The sequence below is a fragment of the Chiloscyllium punctatum genome, chromosome 10, assembly GCF_047496795.1.
Source record: "Chiloscyllium punctatum isolate Juve2018m chromosome 10, sChiPun1.3, whole genome shotgun sequence".
Taxonomy (NCBI): Eukaryota; Metazoa; Chordata; class Chondrichthyes; order Orectolobiformes; family Hemiscylliidae; genus Chiloscyllium; species Chiloscyllium punctatum.
Genome location: NC_092748.1, coordinates 57,491,823 through 57,507,083, shown reverse-complemented (window position 1 = coordinate 57,507,083; position 15,261 = coordinate 57,491,823). Strand labels below are relative to the sequence as shown.

General features: G+C 39.8%; 1 protein-coding gene across 2 annotated transcripts in view; it reads left to right on the top strand.

Moving 5' to 3' along the window:
- LOC140482187 (integrin alpha-6-like) overlaps positions 1 to 15,261 on the top strand; it is an 84,800-nt gene that overhangs the window by 29,791 nt on the left and 39,748 nt on the right. For both annotated transcript variants that reach the window (XM_072579238.1, XM_072579239.1), the window contains exons 2-6: positions 2,406 to 2,533; positions 6,566 to 6,645; positions 7,449 to 7,704; positions 9,670 to 9,792; positions 11,244 to 11,454. In XM_072579238.1, coding sequence (XP_072435339.1) covers positions 2,406 to 2,533; positions 6,566 to 6,645; positions 7,449 to 7,704; positions 9,670 to 9,792; positions 11,244 to 11,454 — 798 coding nt within the window. The remainder of the gene's footprint in view (positions 1 to 2,405; positions 2,534 to 6,565; positions 6,646 to 7,448; positions 7,705 to 9,669; positions 9,793 to 11,243; positions 11,455 to 15,261) is intronic.

Here is a 15,261-nt window from a genome sequence, read left to right as displayed (position 1 = left end):
AGAATTAGTGCCAGGCCGTTCAGGAGAGATGTTGGAAGCACTACTACTCACACAGGATGGTAGATGTTTGGAGCTCTCTTCCACAAATGGCAGTTGATGCTGGATCAATTGTTAATATTAATTGAGAGAGAGAAATGTTTTGTAAACAAAATTGTGATGGCATTTTGGCCAAAGCAGATACATGGAAGTAGGTGCCAGATGAGCCATGTTCTCATTGGTGGAACAGGCTGAATGGCCCACTCCTGTTCCTATTTTGACTAGTCAGTTTACCCTTTTAGCCTTGGTTTTAAAGAAATTCAGGGTTTTTCCCCTGTTTTTTACTTGGTTTTCTAAGGTTTAACACTCCAACTGTAGTGATTAATAAACAGTATTGTAATGTTACCCAATTGATTGATGCTGGCAGTCCCTCTGCTTGAAGGTGATGCTACTTTGGCTTAAGTTTCTTTTTAATTTTGTCTCAATTTTCATGTGATTGAGCAAGGAGAAAGTGAGAACTGCAGAAGCTGGAGATCAGAGTTGATGGTGTGGTGCTGGGGGCGGAGGGGACGCCGGGTCAAGCAGCATCTGGGGAGTGGGGAGTCGGCATTTCAGGCAAAAGCCCTTCATCAGGAATGATGGTGGGGGGGCTCTTGCCTGAGGTGTTGATTCTTCTGCTCCTCATGTGCTGCCTGGCCTGCTGTGCTTTCCCAGCACCACCTTCTCGACATGTGATTGAGCAAGCCATTCTCAACCTGCAGATCTTTGGGAATGTGGGATAGGATGTTCCACAAAGTAGTGGGATCTGTAATAAGTATTTGCTTCCCTATCTAGCACTGCTTTGTTTCGTCATTGAAGATGTTATAATTCAGTCTGCAGCTTTAGAGGTAAGCTGTCCCATTTCTGAAGAATTGGTAGCAAGCTCCTTGTGATCATTAATTTCAAAGTTGCTGTGCTTCACAGAGCTTTATTGTGTCTTTGAGACATTTTCTTTGATCTCCCTTGTAATGTTGGACATTTGAGAGTTCAGAAAGCAGGCCTGGCATGTGAGACAATCTTCAGCCGCTCAGTTAGTATCCAGTTTATCCGAGTTCACTTTCCAGAGATTTTTCTGATGCCTGAAGAGTGAGCTTCAGCAAGGGCACTTGTTTTTTTTTAATCAATGGTCTCTACCACTGTGCCAGAGAATGTAGTAGCGGCATTGCTGTTAGAATTTCAAGTGCTCTTGCATGTTGCTGAAATGCAGTCAAGTCTGCGCTGTACAGGAGTGCAGTTACAAAATCCACAATAGTCCAGGACTACTTGTCAGTTTGCAGTGATCTTGCTCTTTGCAAACACCTATTCCTGCAGTTTGCAGAAAGGTGAACTGGTGATCTGTGATCTGGTGTTGGATCTTACTAGTGGTCTTTCCTGAAAGGTGGGAAGTGCCCAACCTATTTCAGATTAATTCCACCACCATAATTGGAGTTAGACCATTTAGCTAACCAAGCTTTAGTAAAGATATGTTTTGTTTTGGAAATATGGAAGGACAAGCCAAATCTCTCGTATGGACTCATTTTTTTTAATGAGTGCGTGAGTCAAGGGTTAAACGCAGGCAAGTGGAGTTGAGGGTAATCAGTGAATCTTTGGGTTGAATGGCTTGGTTCTCTGTCTTATAGTCTCTTGGTAACATTAAGCACCAGTCAAATGAAAGCACAGTGGCTCAGTGGTTAGCACTGCCGCCTAGCACAGTGCCAAGGACCCAGGTTTGATTCCTGCCTTGGGCAACTGTCTGTGTGGAGTTTGCACATTTTCCCCATGTCTGCGTGGGTTTCCTCCCACAATCCAAATATGTGCAGGTCAGGTGAATTGCCACGCTAAATTGCCCATAGTGTTAGCTGCATTAGTCAGGGGTAAATATAGGGTAGGGGAATGGGTCTGGGTGGGTTACTCATTGGAAGGTCAGTGTGGACTTGTTGGGCTGTTTCCATACTGTAAGGAATCTAATCTAATTGTACGTTAAAGTGTGTTCTGTAAATACAATATTTTTAATAATGCCCAGTGAAAGGTAAATAGTTCTGTTATACCTCTGCAAACAGTTTGATAAGTGTTAAGGCATATTCAGGAATCACCTTGCAATTGCATTTGTGGCAATAAAAGAGATGATCTGGATTTATGCAGCAAAATGTGTGGATCTCATTTGCTTTGAAGTGAAGAATGTTTTATGCTTTCAGCATGGTTTCATGTTTAAAATCAGTCCCATGATATAGTGTAGAAGATGTTCAGCTCTGATCTCTCAAAGCTGTGGGGAGACAAAGCTAGTTTCCTTTAATTTCTTACAAACTTGGTGGCCTTGATCTGTCCTATATGTAATAATTTAATTGGTGTAACCTACTGGAATTTTTCACATTTTTTAACCTTTTGTTTTTAAAAACAAATCTTCTCAACAGGTTATTAGTTGGTGCTCCAAAAGCAGAAGGACTTCCGAACCAAAAAGCTACAATTACGGGAGGATTGTACAAATGCCCCATTACAGCTGAAGAAAATGACTGTGTGCGTGTCATTTTTGATGATAATGGTAAGTATTGTCATGCTAAAACAAGTTCACTAACAAGGAAACCAAGTCATATGCATAGATCCAGTGAAAATGCCCAAGAGCAAATGCTGCTGGTTTGCAGGCAATGTTTTTGACCACTTGCCATGCTGAAAGACATTTTATAACTTTCCCTGCATTGTAAGAAACTGAATGCAAATTAACAGTTGCCAGTTGGAGTACTAAACAGCAATTCACAGACCTCTCCCATGCTTTGTCGACAATTAAAAGTATAATTGCTGAGGTTTTGCACACATAGTCAGCTTTCTCTTTCAATGACTGTGACTTTAAGAGACCTTATATTAAAAAAAGCTCATGAATCTTCAGGATTTATTTTTCTTTACTTAGTGTGGAAACAGGCCCTTCAGCCCAACAAGTCCACACTGACCCTCTGAAGAACAACCCACCCCCCTATATTTATCCCTTCACCTAACACTACAGGCAATTTAGCATGGCCAATTCACCTAACCAACACATTTTTGGACTGTGGGAGGAAACCGGAGCACCCAGAGGGAACCCGCGCAGACACTGGGAGAATGTGCAAACTCCACACAGACAGTTGCTTGAGGCGGGAGTTGAACCCGGGTCTCTGGCACTGTGAGGCAGCAGTGCTAACCACAGTGCCATCATGATTCTTAATTGTTCCATTGATTTGAGATTGCTTATTCAGTTTATTAGACATGTTGTAATTCTGAATAGGTCTTTTTAAATTTGTGCTTTTATGAAGTGAAATGTGAATTTGACATTTTTAGAAGAAGGGATGGAAAATTTTGGAGATTTCTTACATTCGGAACTGATTGAATTTTTATGGATTTAACACCCAAAAGAACTTAGGAATTTAATATTGAAAATAATTAAACACTGACTTTCGAATTCTCATGCTTTTCAGTCTGTTTACACAGTTCAAATCACTTGACTGCTATTATTGTCACTCTTTGGATCTTTTCTGCCCAAAAGTTAGATGAAGCATTTAACTGTTCTAACTCAAAAGTACTCTGAATTATTAAATGAGTTGAAAATAAACCATTGATGTTTCAAAGCTTCAATAATTGTAAATGACATTGAAAATTAAACAGTGGCAGCATGTGTAACTGAGCAAATCTTACAGTTTAAACAAAAACAAGTCAGAGTTACCAGAGCCGTATACCCAGAAACAGTGAAACACCAAAGTTCAACGAACATTAGATAACTGGTGAGCCGGAGCACTTGTAAAGCAATCTGCTTAGTTCAGTTTAGTATTGATTTTGATTTAATTTATTATACTGAGATACAGTGAAAAGTATTGTTTTGTGTGCTACCCAGAGAAATCATACCTTACGTAAGTGTATCAGGATAATAGAACAGAAAGCAGAATTTAGTGTAACTGCTATAGGGAAGGTGCAGAGAATGGAGGAAATTCTGGTAATCAGCGTGAGCTCCAAACCACTCAGTTTCCCAATACTTGCTGTACCCAAGTAATGGGTGCAGATGCAGGAAGATAGTCTCATACGTGTTTTGCAACACCATTTTATTATGTGGCCTTATGTTTACAAATCTGACTTTGATCCATATTCACAACTTCTGTACTTAGCTCACCTTGGCATGGATTTACCTGCAGCTAAACTTTAAAGAGTTTACCTTGTCATTGAGCTAAATAAAAGTTGATCAAGCTAAAACAAAAAGAAAAATACTTCATTTGTCTTAAGGTTTCTTCCTTTTTGAATTCTATAATAATGAATACAATCAGTCAGTTATTTATGTATCTCAAATATGCATTTATCGGTATAATGCTATTACAGTTTTGGTTTTGGGAATGAGATAACATTGAACCAATTTGTACTTTTACATGATACTGCTCTAAAATAATAGATTAATAACTTTGCCAGAAGTTTACAGTCGTTTAATGTGAGTACAGTTTAAATCATACAATAGTCTCTCAAATCGAACATTAGTTTCTATAGCAACCAGCTGATTCTGAACTATTCTATTTCTTGGAAAAAATCACTTTTTTTGTGATAGTAACCTGCAGTTGGATTTTTTTTGAAGATTGTGGAAATCACACAATAAGAAGTAGCAAGCAAGGTGGGATTGAGTGAGAATGGTGCTTTGAAAACGATAATCTGGTTTGAGTGAGAATATAGTAAAAATTGAGGTTTTTTATTTGATATTTGTTGAAGAAGGTAAACTTATAGTAGAGGAAGCAACAGTAATGTATGTTTTCTGAAGGAAGTAGAAGTTTAGCATACTCGGTCTTAACTTGCTTAATTATATTTACAGAAAGAAAGCATCTACTTGCACCTACAAGCTGCAGAGGAAGGATCATTACATAGAATACAATGGTACCAAAACAAATAAGCTGGATTGTGAGTGAGTGAGGGGTAAAATTAGATTAAATTCCCTACAGTGTGGAAACAGGCCCCGCGGCCCAACAAGTCCATACCAACCCTTAGAAGAGTAACCAACCCAGACCCATTTCCTTCTGACTAATGCACTATGGGCAATTATAGCATGGCCAATTCACCTGACCTGCACATCTTTGGACTGTGGGAGGAAACCCACATAGACACAGGGAGAATGTGTAAACACCACACAGACAGATGTCCAAGGCTGAAATTGAAATTGGGACCCTGGTGCTGTGAGGCAGCAGTGCTAACCACTGAGATACCATGCCTCTTGGGAATGGTATAGTCATAAGAAGCTTTAAGTATTGAAAGGTTGAAGGTTAAAGCATTGGATAGTGACTTTTGAAGACCATACTGAGAGTCCTGGGTGCTTTGTGACTACCCAAATGTTTGATAAAGGGAATTCATAGACTCATAAGAGTCATAGAGATGTCCAGCGCAGAAACAGACCCTTTGGTCCAACTCGTCCATGCCAACCAGATATCCCAACCCAATCTAGTCCCATCTGCCAACACTCAGCCCATACCTCTCCAAGCCCTTCCTATTCATATACCCATCTAGATGCCTTTTAAATGTTGCAATTGTACCAGCTTCCACCATATCCTTTGGCAGCTCATTTCATACACATACCATCCTCTGTGTGAAAAAAAGTTGCCCCTTAGGTCTCATTTATATCTTTCCCCTCTCACCCTAAAATTATGCCCTCTAGTTCTGGACTCCCCGAACCTAGGGAAAAGACTTTATTTATGTATCCTATCCATGCCCCTCATGATTTTAGAAACATCGATAAGGTCACCCCTCAGCCTCCGACGCTCCAGGGAAAACAGCCCTAGCCTGTTCAGCCTTTCCCTATAGCTCAGATCCTCCAACCCTGGCAACATCTTTGTAAATCTTTTCTGAACCCTTTCAAGTTTCACAACATCTTTCTGATAGGAAGGAGACATATTGAAGGATAGCTAGTTAGAGGAAAAGCCTCAGTCCTGTAGGAGTTTGAGAAATCAGTGTTGGCAGAGGAAGGATGACGTTTTTATAAGGTCATGAGTTTCAAGGTTCATGTGACAGGAGAGGCCAATGTTTTGAAACATGTTTTGATGGAAGGTGTCTTTTATCTAGGATGGGGGATTTCAATACTAAGGGCCATCTTTCTAAGGTGAGAGGAGAAAGATGTAAAAAAGGGACATGAAGGGCAATTTTTTATTACACGCAGTGGTTTGTGTGGAACGAATCCTCACAAATGCTGCCAGATTTGCTGTTTTCTGTTTTCATTTGCAGTATCTTACTTTCAACCAAATAGAGATCTATTTACCTCTTTAGTACCGTTGTGTTCTGTAAATTACTTTTCTCACCTTTATAACTTCTATTGTATTAATAACATATATGCATCAAATGAAAATTAGCCAAACCTTTTGTTTTTTTGTGGAGCAGTTTTAAAGCTGGAATCTTAGGGAGCCATTGTGAGAATCCACTAGGGAGCAACATTCTCTCAATCTGCTCTCCTTAACCTTTTGCTTTCTGCAAGAAACACAGACTGAGCTGTGGGAATCGTGCTGAGCTGCTGATGTCATATATTAAAAATAGTTAATGGAAATCTTTAAGGTATTTGTGTCCTGATCAATATATTTTCACCCATTTGTAGCTGATTTGACACAAGAGAGTAAAGAAAATCAATGGATGGGTGTTTCTGTGAGAAGTCAGGGACCAGGTGGGAAGGTCATGGTAAGTTTTTTGAATTTTTACTCCGTATGGTACTTTGTAAAATATATAAGCTTCCAGTCAGGATTGAGAGAGTGTGCTAACCATGTAGTAGTTTGCTCACTTACCATATTACCCCAGAACCTTCTCAATTCCTGGTGTTGACTCCAACTAGGAGGCAGTAACAGAGATCAGATATCAAATGGCAACTTTAATTCCCAGTGCAGGCATCGTCCTTTTCTTATTTTTACTTGACCTGAAGACACCTGAGGAAGATTTCTGTACTGATTTTACCTCTAAAACTCTTTTGTTTTGTTTTGCTTATGATATGTTTGTGAAACATTTAGCTTTGGTGTTGTCACAGAACACTGGAGTGGCATGGTGGTTCAGTGGTAAGCACTACTACCTCACAGCACCAGGGACCCAGGTTTGATTCCAACCTCCGGCAACTGTTTGTGTGGAGTTTGCACATTCTCCCAGTGTCTGTGTGGGTTTCCTACCACAATCCAAAAAATGTGTAGGTCAGGTGAATTGGCCATGCTAAATTGCCCGTTGTGTTGGGTGCATCAGTCAGAGGGAAATGGGTCTGGATGGGTTACTCTTCGGAGGACTGGTTGGGCAGAAGGGCCTGTTTCCACGCTGGCGGGAATTTAATCTAATCTAACAAGATTAGAACAGGAAAAATATTTAAATAGTTTGGCCTGGAACTATTAAATAACATTTAATAGTTACTTAAAGGTGGGCTAACTAGATTAACAAAAAACAAAATTACTGTTATTATTAGATAACGCCTAGCATTAAAAACAGATATATTTTATTCATTTCAGGTTTGTGCTCATCGGTATGAGCGAAGGCGATATGTGAATAAACTAGATGAGGATCGTGATGTGACTGGACAGTGCTATGTTTTGAGCCAGGATCTTGTTTTCCGTGAAAATGAAACCGATAAAAATGTGAAACTTTGCGTTGGGCGACTTCGGGGTCATGAAAAGTTTGGTATTTGTCAGCAAGGTGTAGCTAGTGCTTTCAGCAATAATGGTACTTATTTTGTGTATGGAGCACCAGGTGCCTACAACTGGAAAGGTAACTTGTAATTTCAAAAAAATTGTTAGTTTTCTTTCATTTCTTTTTACGATGATGTGGATGTTAAGAATTAGCCACTAAAAACTGCAGATAGCATGGCAAGAATGATATTATAGATTAGATTAGATTCTGGGTCTGGGGAGGGTGCATTGCAATAAGATGGTGGGGGATTTGTACTCTGGATACACCAGGCGCAACCGAATACGTCCAATTTGCTGCGCTGGCACGTTCCAGATGTTGCATTTTGCAACGATGAACCTAAAGGGAAGTTTCATGGGTAAGGACCTAATCCCTGTTGACTAATGTTTCTGCATTTAAGGTGATTGACAAAAGAATCAGAGGCATCGTGAGGGAAAGATTTTTTTTAAACACAGTAGGTATGTAGGATTGAGGGTGCACGATCCAAAGGTGTGGCAAAGGCAATTTCTGTTAAGACTTTCAAAGGGGAATTGGATAATAATTTGAAGTGAAAACTTTGCTGGCCTATTTAGTAAAGGCAAGGGAATGGGACTAACTGAGTAACTCGTTCAGAGAGTCACATGGACAAGACAGAGTAAATAGACACCTTCTGTCCTGTAGCCATTTTAAGATGCAATAATAAAAACAGTGACCTATGCTACATTTTAGAAAAATCAGGCAGTTTGATAGGACCAGCTGAAGGTTTAACAGATGATTATTTTCAGGCAATTTATCTGAATGTATAACTTTAAATATAAAGCTTCTGTTCCTACAGGCTACATGTTCAGGTAAGTATGTGTGAAAAGTTTTCCTTGTGGGTGATAATATTTAAGGTTCATTTAAGTGCTGCACAGGCAAAGCAATCCTGAATTAGGACCTCGCACACACATTCAGTACTTTGTGTATTTAAGTTAGGGACTGAACTTCTGCTTCAGGCATGGGCTTTGGAAGCCATGTTTGTTTAAGTGCTGCTGAAAAAAGACTTTTTTTTGCAAATAAGTTTTGTCTTCTCCCAATGAGTGCAAGACAAAAGACAAAGTCATTGGCCAAACATTGTTTATCTTGATATACGCTTTGCTAAAGGTTGTTGTATATTAACATGCAGACTTAAAGTTTTCAATATCATTATCAAAATAGATATAAAATGTAGTTTCTGTCCATTTGCCCATCTATACCACTATCTAGAAGTGAAAAATCTAATCACTAATGTAGTGAAAGAATTAAGATTTGGCGTATAATTGCATTGTGCAGTGTTTCTATTGATTGCACATAATTTTCTTTTTGGAATTTGGGAAACTACCTAAGTACAAGGACAATCTTTAACAGATATTTCAAACATTTAATAATGTGACCAATATGATTGTAACTGTAGATAGTGAGATTATTGATCTGTCCCATTTTGTGCATTGGGATAAGATGGCTGCATGAGGTACAGTTATCCCCCGCTATCCAAAAGTAGAGTGTTCCTGAAACCATTTGTAAACTGAAATGGCGTAAAACGAAGAAGTAATTACCAGTAATTTATATGAGAAATACTTTTGAGTGTTCCCAGACCCAAAGGAAACCTAAAAATAACACACACAAAATAAAATAACACCAACATGTAGTAAAAGCAGGAATCAAATGATAAGTACACAGCCTATACAACGTAGAAATAATATATGGAGTTTGATTCATCAGAATCGTGAAGACAGCGAGCACACTGGAGATGGTGGAGGTGTTGATGGTGTGTTAGGCTGAGTTGTCAGAAGTTGGGTGTCGGAGAGAGTGGAAGAGGATCATGTATTAATACTTCCTGGAAAGGCGCTTGGCGCCTCTCTGTCTGTGCACGCCTTTTCGTAAAAGAGAAAATCCTCTTTTGGTTAGCAAAAACAGGTACTAATGTAGGTCTTTCGTAAAAAGCGAACTGGTGTAAAGCAAACTTTTGAAAAGCGGGGAATATCTGTAACCTGCTTCCAGCACTGCATAAAGATGCTCATTATCCCACTTAACTATTTGTTCCCTTAGGAATAGTACATGTTGAAGAAATCAGAAACATTGAAGAGCTTAACTTTGATGGACCCTATGAAGTTGGTGATGAAAGCAAACGTAATGAAAAATTGATACCTGTTCCTGCTAATAGCTATTTAGGTAGGTATTAATAATTTTATAAGAGAAAGGGATAGATATTTAAAAAAAAACATTATGAAGGATCTGGAGAGAGGGCAGGCCCATGGGGCTAATTGGTAGGTCACCTGTGGAGATTGAACTGATCAGGCTCCAGTGCTTTACGATTTTATCTATCTGCAATTCACATTACAGCAATTTCTATAACTAACCATCAAACTTCCCTTTGTGACCCTACAATATAGGGTGCAAATCTCGTGCTTTGCTTGGTTTCTAACCCCACATTAAAACCATGTTAGAGAAAATATGCTGATGGACTCAAGTAAATAGGTATATTGAGGTGCGCAGTGTGAGCACATATGACACTGTGTGCATGTACTTCTGAGTAAAAGATTATAAGAGAGCACTTGTACAGTTAAAGCCATGTCTAAGTCGTGGCCGCTATTATTGTAATGGTACAGTTAAATTAAATCTTGGAAAACAACTGTTGGTATCATATTGTATGAGCTTTCTAGACTTTTGATCACCATAAGGCAGATTTTCTGCATCATCCTCCTTTTTAGTTTGGGCTTCATAAGGCTTGCAGTTTCCAGTGTAGAAGAGGAAAGCCACTAGTTAGTCTAACGAAATGATGCTCTTGTCTTATCAAGAAAATGTAATGTGTTGCAACCAGATACAAGTTACATGAGTAAGAGACCTTGTCCTCAAGACAATCGGGAACCTAGGATAATGGGTGTGTCCCCTTTCTAAATTCTGAGATGTTCTGCCTTTTCCCACACACGTCCATATTGCATCACCAGCTGCAGCTTAATGCATCCCTCAGCATTAACCATTTCACAACCATTACTGGATCAAACAGGTATTATACCCCTCAGTGGTTTCTACTGGACTTTCATTCTCTTCTCAACTCTCATCCTGTTGGCAACCTGATGTCATATGGATACTTCTGATCTGAGATGTTTATAAGGAATTCACCCTCTCCTCTTTTTTTCAGAACTATATGTGTATTTAAGGCACAGTTTAAAAAATAAAATCATGCAAATTTCAATATTTTGTAATATCAATGAACTAATAATTGATGATCCCTTTTAAAAAATGCTGACTAGATAGTCTTTCCTGCTGTTTAATATGTATTAAGCTATGTGAGGTTCAGAAAAGGCATTAGATGAATCATTAAATTGAAGCATTATAGTACTGGTGTCACAATAAATAGGACCTGTCCTGCTCAGCATGCCACGGGAAATGTTTACTTCACACAGCTGATGTGTGTTTGAAGATGATGCCAGCACATTTTGCACCACAAGCTTAAGTTCAAAATGTAGATGTGTCTTTCCTAGTCTGATCAGGAATCAAATATTAAACTTTGAATCTCCTCTGAATCTAATCCAGATCCTTGCTGTCTGTTTACTTTAACAATGTATCTGTGGCTGTTTTGCTAATTAGATATGCAGTCTAATCCTATTGTTTTGCATTAGGCTTCTCTCTGGACTCAGGCAAGGGAATCACAACGAAGAAAACATTTACCTTTGTATCGGGTGCGCCAAGAGCCAATCATGCTGGAGCGGTTGTTTTCCTAAAGATAGAGGAACGCACAAGAAACCTAATGACTGAACATGTCCTGGATGGGGAAGGATTGGCATCCTCTTTTGGTTATGATGTTGCTGTGGTGGACCTTAACCAAGACAGGTGAGGAGGCATTTACTAATTTAGAACGGTAAGATTTTGAGAAATGAAGAGGTACTTTGTACCTAAGATGGTGCCAAAGCAGTAACATTACAAATGTTTCACTGCACTCATTTGAGTGCAAGTGACGATAAAGCTAATTCATTTCAGTTCTAAATATGTAGTCATTCTGTGGACTGAGTACCTCCAATTGTTTAGATGTTATTTCTGCAATTAAATGAATTTTCCAGTTGGCTTTTTAAAAAAAAATCATGGTACTACAATGATAAAATAGAAGAGGGATGAGCATTAAATGGACAACAGTGTCCAAAATGTTTCTTTTATTTAAAAAAAAACTACATAAGGCAGCATTGCCATCTTTTGTGAGAGAAGAGGGGGAGGGGCACTATGAGGTTATTCTCTCCATCAGAGCCATTAGCTGTCTGCTCACCACTGTCCACAAATACTAACTTCCCTCTTCAGGTATTACCATGGCTTATATTCACCAAGCCAGAAGAGTATCTAGTTTCTTTCTTGCTGTATATTGACTATCATGTAAATTTGGTTTGTCATACATGATTGAGTATTTGAGACTCCTGTCTGGAAATAGGGCAGGTAAATTTGAAGAGTACTTTTCAGGTGGAGAAAGTTTTTTCCACTGTCTTCACTGTTGTTAATTTTAACTTGAGCTACAGCAGAGGAAAATCCAGATCTCTTAAATTTGCTTTGTTCCCAACATCTAGTCAAAACTAATCAACTAATTTTCAGCATAAACATTTAGTCCAGGAAAATAAAAAACTATATTCAAAAACATTCATTTGTCAGTCCCTTAGGTCTGACCTGTCCATGGTGATCAAATTTCCCAAACTAATTCCCTAATAGCAGTAGGGAGATTGAAGAACTCATAAGCCGGCAGATTTTGGAAAAAATGCAGATGTAGCAGAGTTGTTGTTATGGGTGACTTCAACTTTCCCAATATTGCCTGGAACCTCCTTAATGCAGATGGTTTGGATGGAGCCATTTTTGTCAGGTGAGTTCAGGAGGGTTTCCTTACTCAGTATGTAGACAGGCCAACGAGGGGAGAGGCCATTTTGGATTTGGTGCTCAGCAATGAGCTGGAGCAGGTGTCACATCTTGCAGTGGGAGAACACTTTAGTGACAGTGATCACAACTGCCTCACATTTACTATAACCTCAGAGGGGGAAAGGAGCAGTTACCAAGGGAAGATATTTAATTGGGGAAAAGAAGGTTATGATGCTATCAGATAGGAGTTGGGAAGTACAGATTGGGAGCAATTGTTCCACAGAAAGGGCACAACAGACATGTTTAAAGAGCAGTTGTTGTGAGTGATGTACAAATTTGTTCCTCTGAGACAGGCAAGAAGGGGAAAGATTAAGAAGCCTTGGATGACTAGAACAGAGGAGTTTCTTGTCAAAAGGAAGAAGGCAGCTTACATAAGGTGGAGGAAGCAAGGATCTAGCACAGTTTTAGAGGATTACAGGCTTACTAGAAAGGAGCTCAGAAATGGACTGAGGAGGGCCAGCAAGGGGCACGAAAAAGGCTTGGCAGGAAGGATTAGGGAGAACCCAAAGGCATTTTACTCATTTGTGAGGAAAAAGAGAATGATCAGGGAGAAAGTAGGGTTGATCAGGGATAGTGTAGGGGACTTGTGCATGGAATCTAACAGATCGGGGAAGCCCTGAATGAATTTTTTGCTTCGGTTTCTTCTAAGGAAAAAGACCTTGTTATAAATGAGAATTTTAAAGAGCTGGGAAACAGGCTTGAACAGATCAAGATTGATGAAGTTGATGTGCTGGAAATTTTGGCAAACATTAAGATTGATAAGTCACCAGGGCCAGTCCAGATTTATCCTAGGTTGCACCGGGAAGTGAGAAAGGAGGTTGCTAAGCCACTGGTGAGGATCTTTGCCTCCTCACTCTCCACAGGAGTTGTACCAAGGATTGGAGGGAGGCAAATGTTCCTTTTCTCAAGAAAGGGAATAGGAAAATCCCTGCCAATTACAGACCATTCAGAATCATTCAGAGGACCTGAATCTCCGAATCATAATTACAGACCAGTCAATCTTACGTCTGTGGGCAGTAAGGTTTTGGAAAGAATTCTGAGGGATAGGATTTATGACTATTTGGAAAAGCATAGCATGATTAAAAGCAGTCAGCATGGCTTTCTGAGGGGCAGGTCATGCCTCACAAATCTTATTGAATTCTTTGAAGAGGCTGACAAGACACATCAACAAAGGTCGAGCAGTGGATGTGGTGTATATGGACTTCAGCAAGGCATTTGATAAGGTTCCCCATGGTAGGCTCATTCATAAAGTAAGGAGGTATGGGATACAGGGAGAGTTAGCTGTTTTGATTCAGAATTGATTGGCTGACAGAAGACAGAGAGTGGTTGTAGATGGAAAGGTAATGCCTGGAGGTCAGTGGTGAATGGTGTCCTGCAGGGCTGTGTCCTTGGCCTCTGCTCTTTGTAGTTTTTATAAATGACTTGGATGAGGAGGTTGAAGGGTAGGTTAGTAAATTTGCCGATGACACAAAGGTTGGAGGTGCCTTTGATAGTATCGAGGGCTATTGCAGGCTGCAGCGCGACAGACAGGATGCAGAGCTGGACTGAGAAATTGCAGATGGAGTTCATCCTGGATGAATGCGAAGTGAAGTATTTTGGAAGGTCAAACTCGAATACTGAATATAGCATTAAAGATAGGATTCTTGGCATTGTGGAGGAACAGCAGGATCTTGGTGTTCATTTGCATTGATCCCTCAAAATTCCCACCCAAGTGAATAGGGTTGTTAAGAAAGCATATGGTGTTTTGGCTTTCATTAAGAGGGGGATTGAATTTAAGAGCCACAAGGTTTTGCTGCAACTCTACAAGACCCTGGTGAGACCACACTTGGAGTATTTTGTCCAGTTCTGGTCGCCCTATTATAGGAAAGATATGGAGGCTTTGCAGAGGTTGTAAAGAAGGTTTACCAGGATGCTGCCTGGACTGGAGGGCTTGTCTTATGAAGAGAGGTTGACTAAGTCTGGACTTTTCTTTACAGAGAGAAAAGAGGTGACCTTATTGAGGTACACAAGGTAATGAGAGGCATGGATAGAGTCCATAGCCAGAGACTTTTCCCCAGGGCAGCATTGACTGGCACGAGGGGTCATAGTTTTAAGATATTAGGAGAAAGGTATAGAGGGTGCATCAGAGGCAGGTTTTTTACGCAGAGAGTTGTGAATGCAGGGAATGCATTGCCAGTGGTGGTGGTGGAAGCAGAGTCATTAGGGACATTTAAGTGACTGCTGGACATGCACGTGGATAGCAGTGAATTGAGGGGTGCGTAGGTTAAAATATTTTACATTAGGATTAATCCTCGGCACAACATCGTGTTCTCTATGTTCTATGTTCAAATGAAATACCTTGCATTTATCCAAATTAAACTCCAGCAACCACTCCTCAGCACCTTGGCACAATTGATCAAGATCTCTTCATAACCTTAGATAACCGTCACTGCCCACTATACCACCAATCTGGGTGTCATCTGCTAACGTACTAACTGTGCCACCTAAATTCTCATTCAGATGGTTTATAAAAATGACAAACAAAATGAACCCAGCCTTCTGTCCGAAAAACAATCCTCCACTGCCACCCTCTGTCTCCTACCATCCAGCCAAGTTTGTATCCAATTAGCAAGCTTTCCCTGAATCAAATTCTCTTTTGAAACCCATGATTAACTCTATTGCCACCAAACGTTTGGTTGCACATTCAGATCCTAACCAACTTTGGTTCTTTTCCTATTCACCACAAACCAGTGGTGATCTAACTTTACT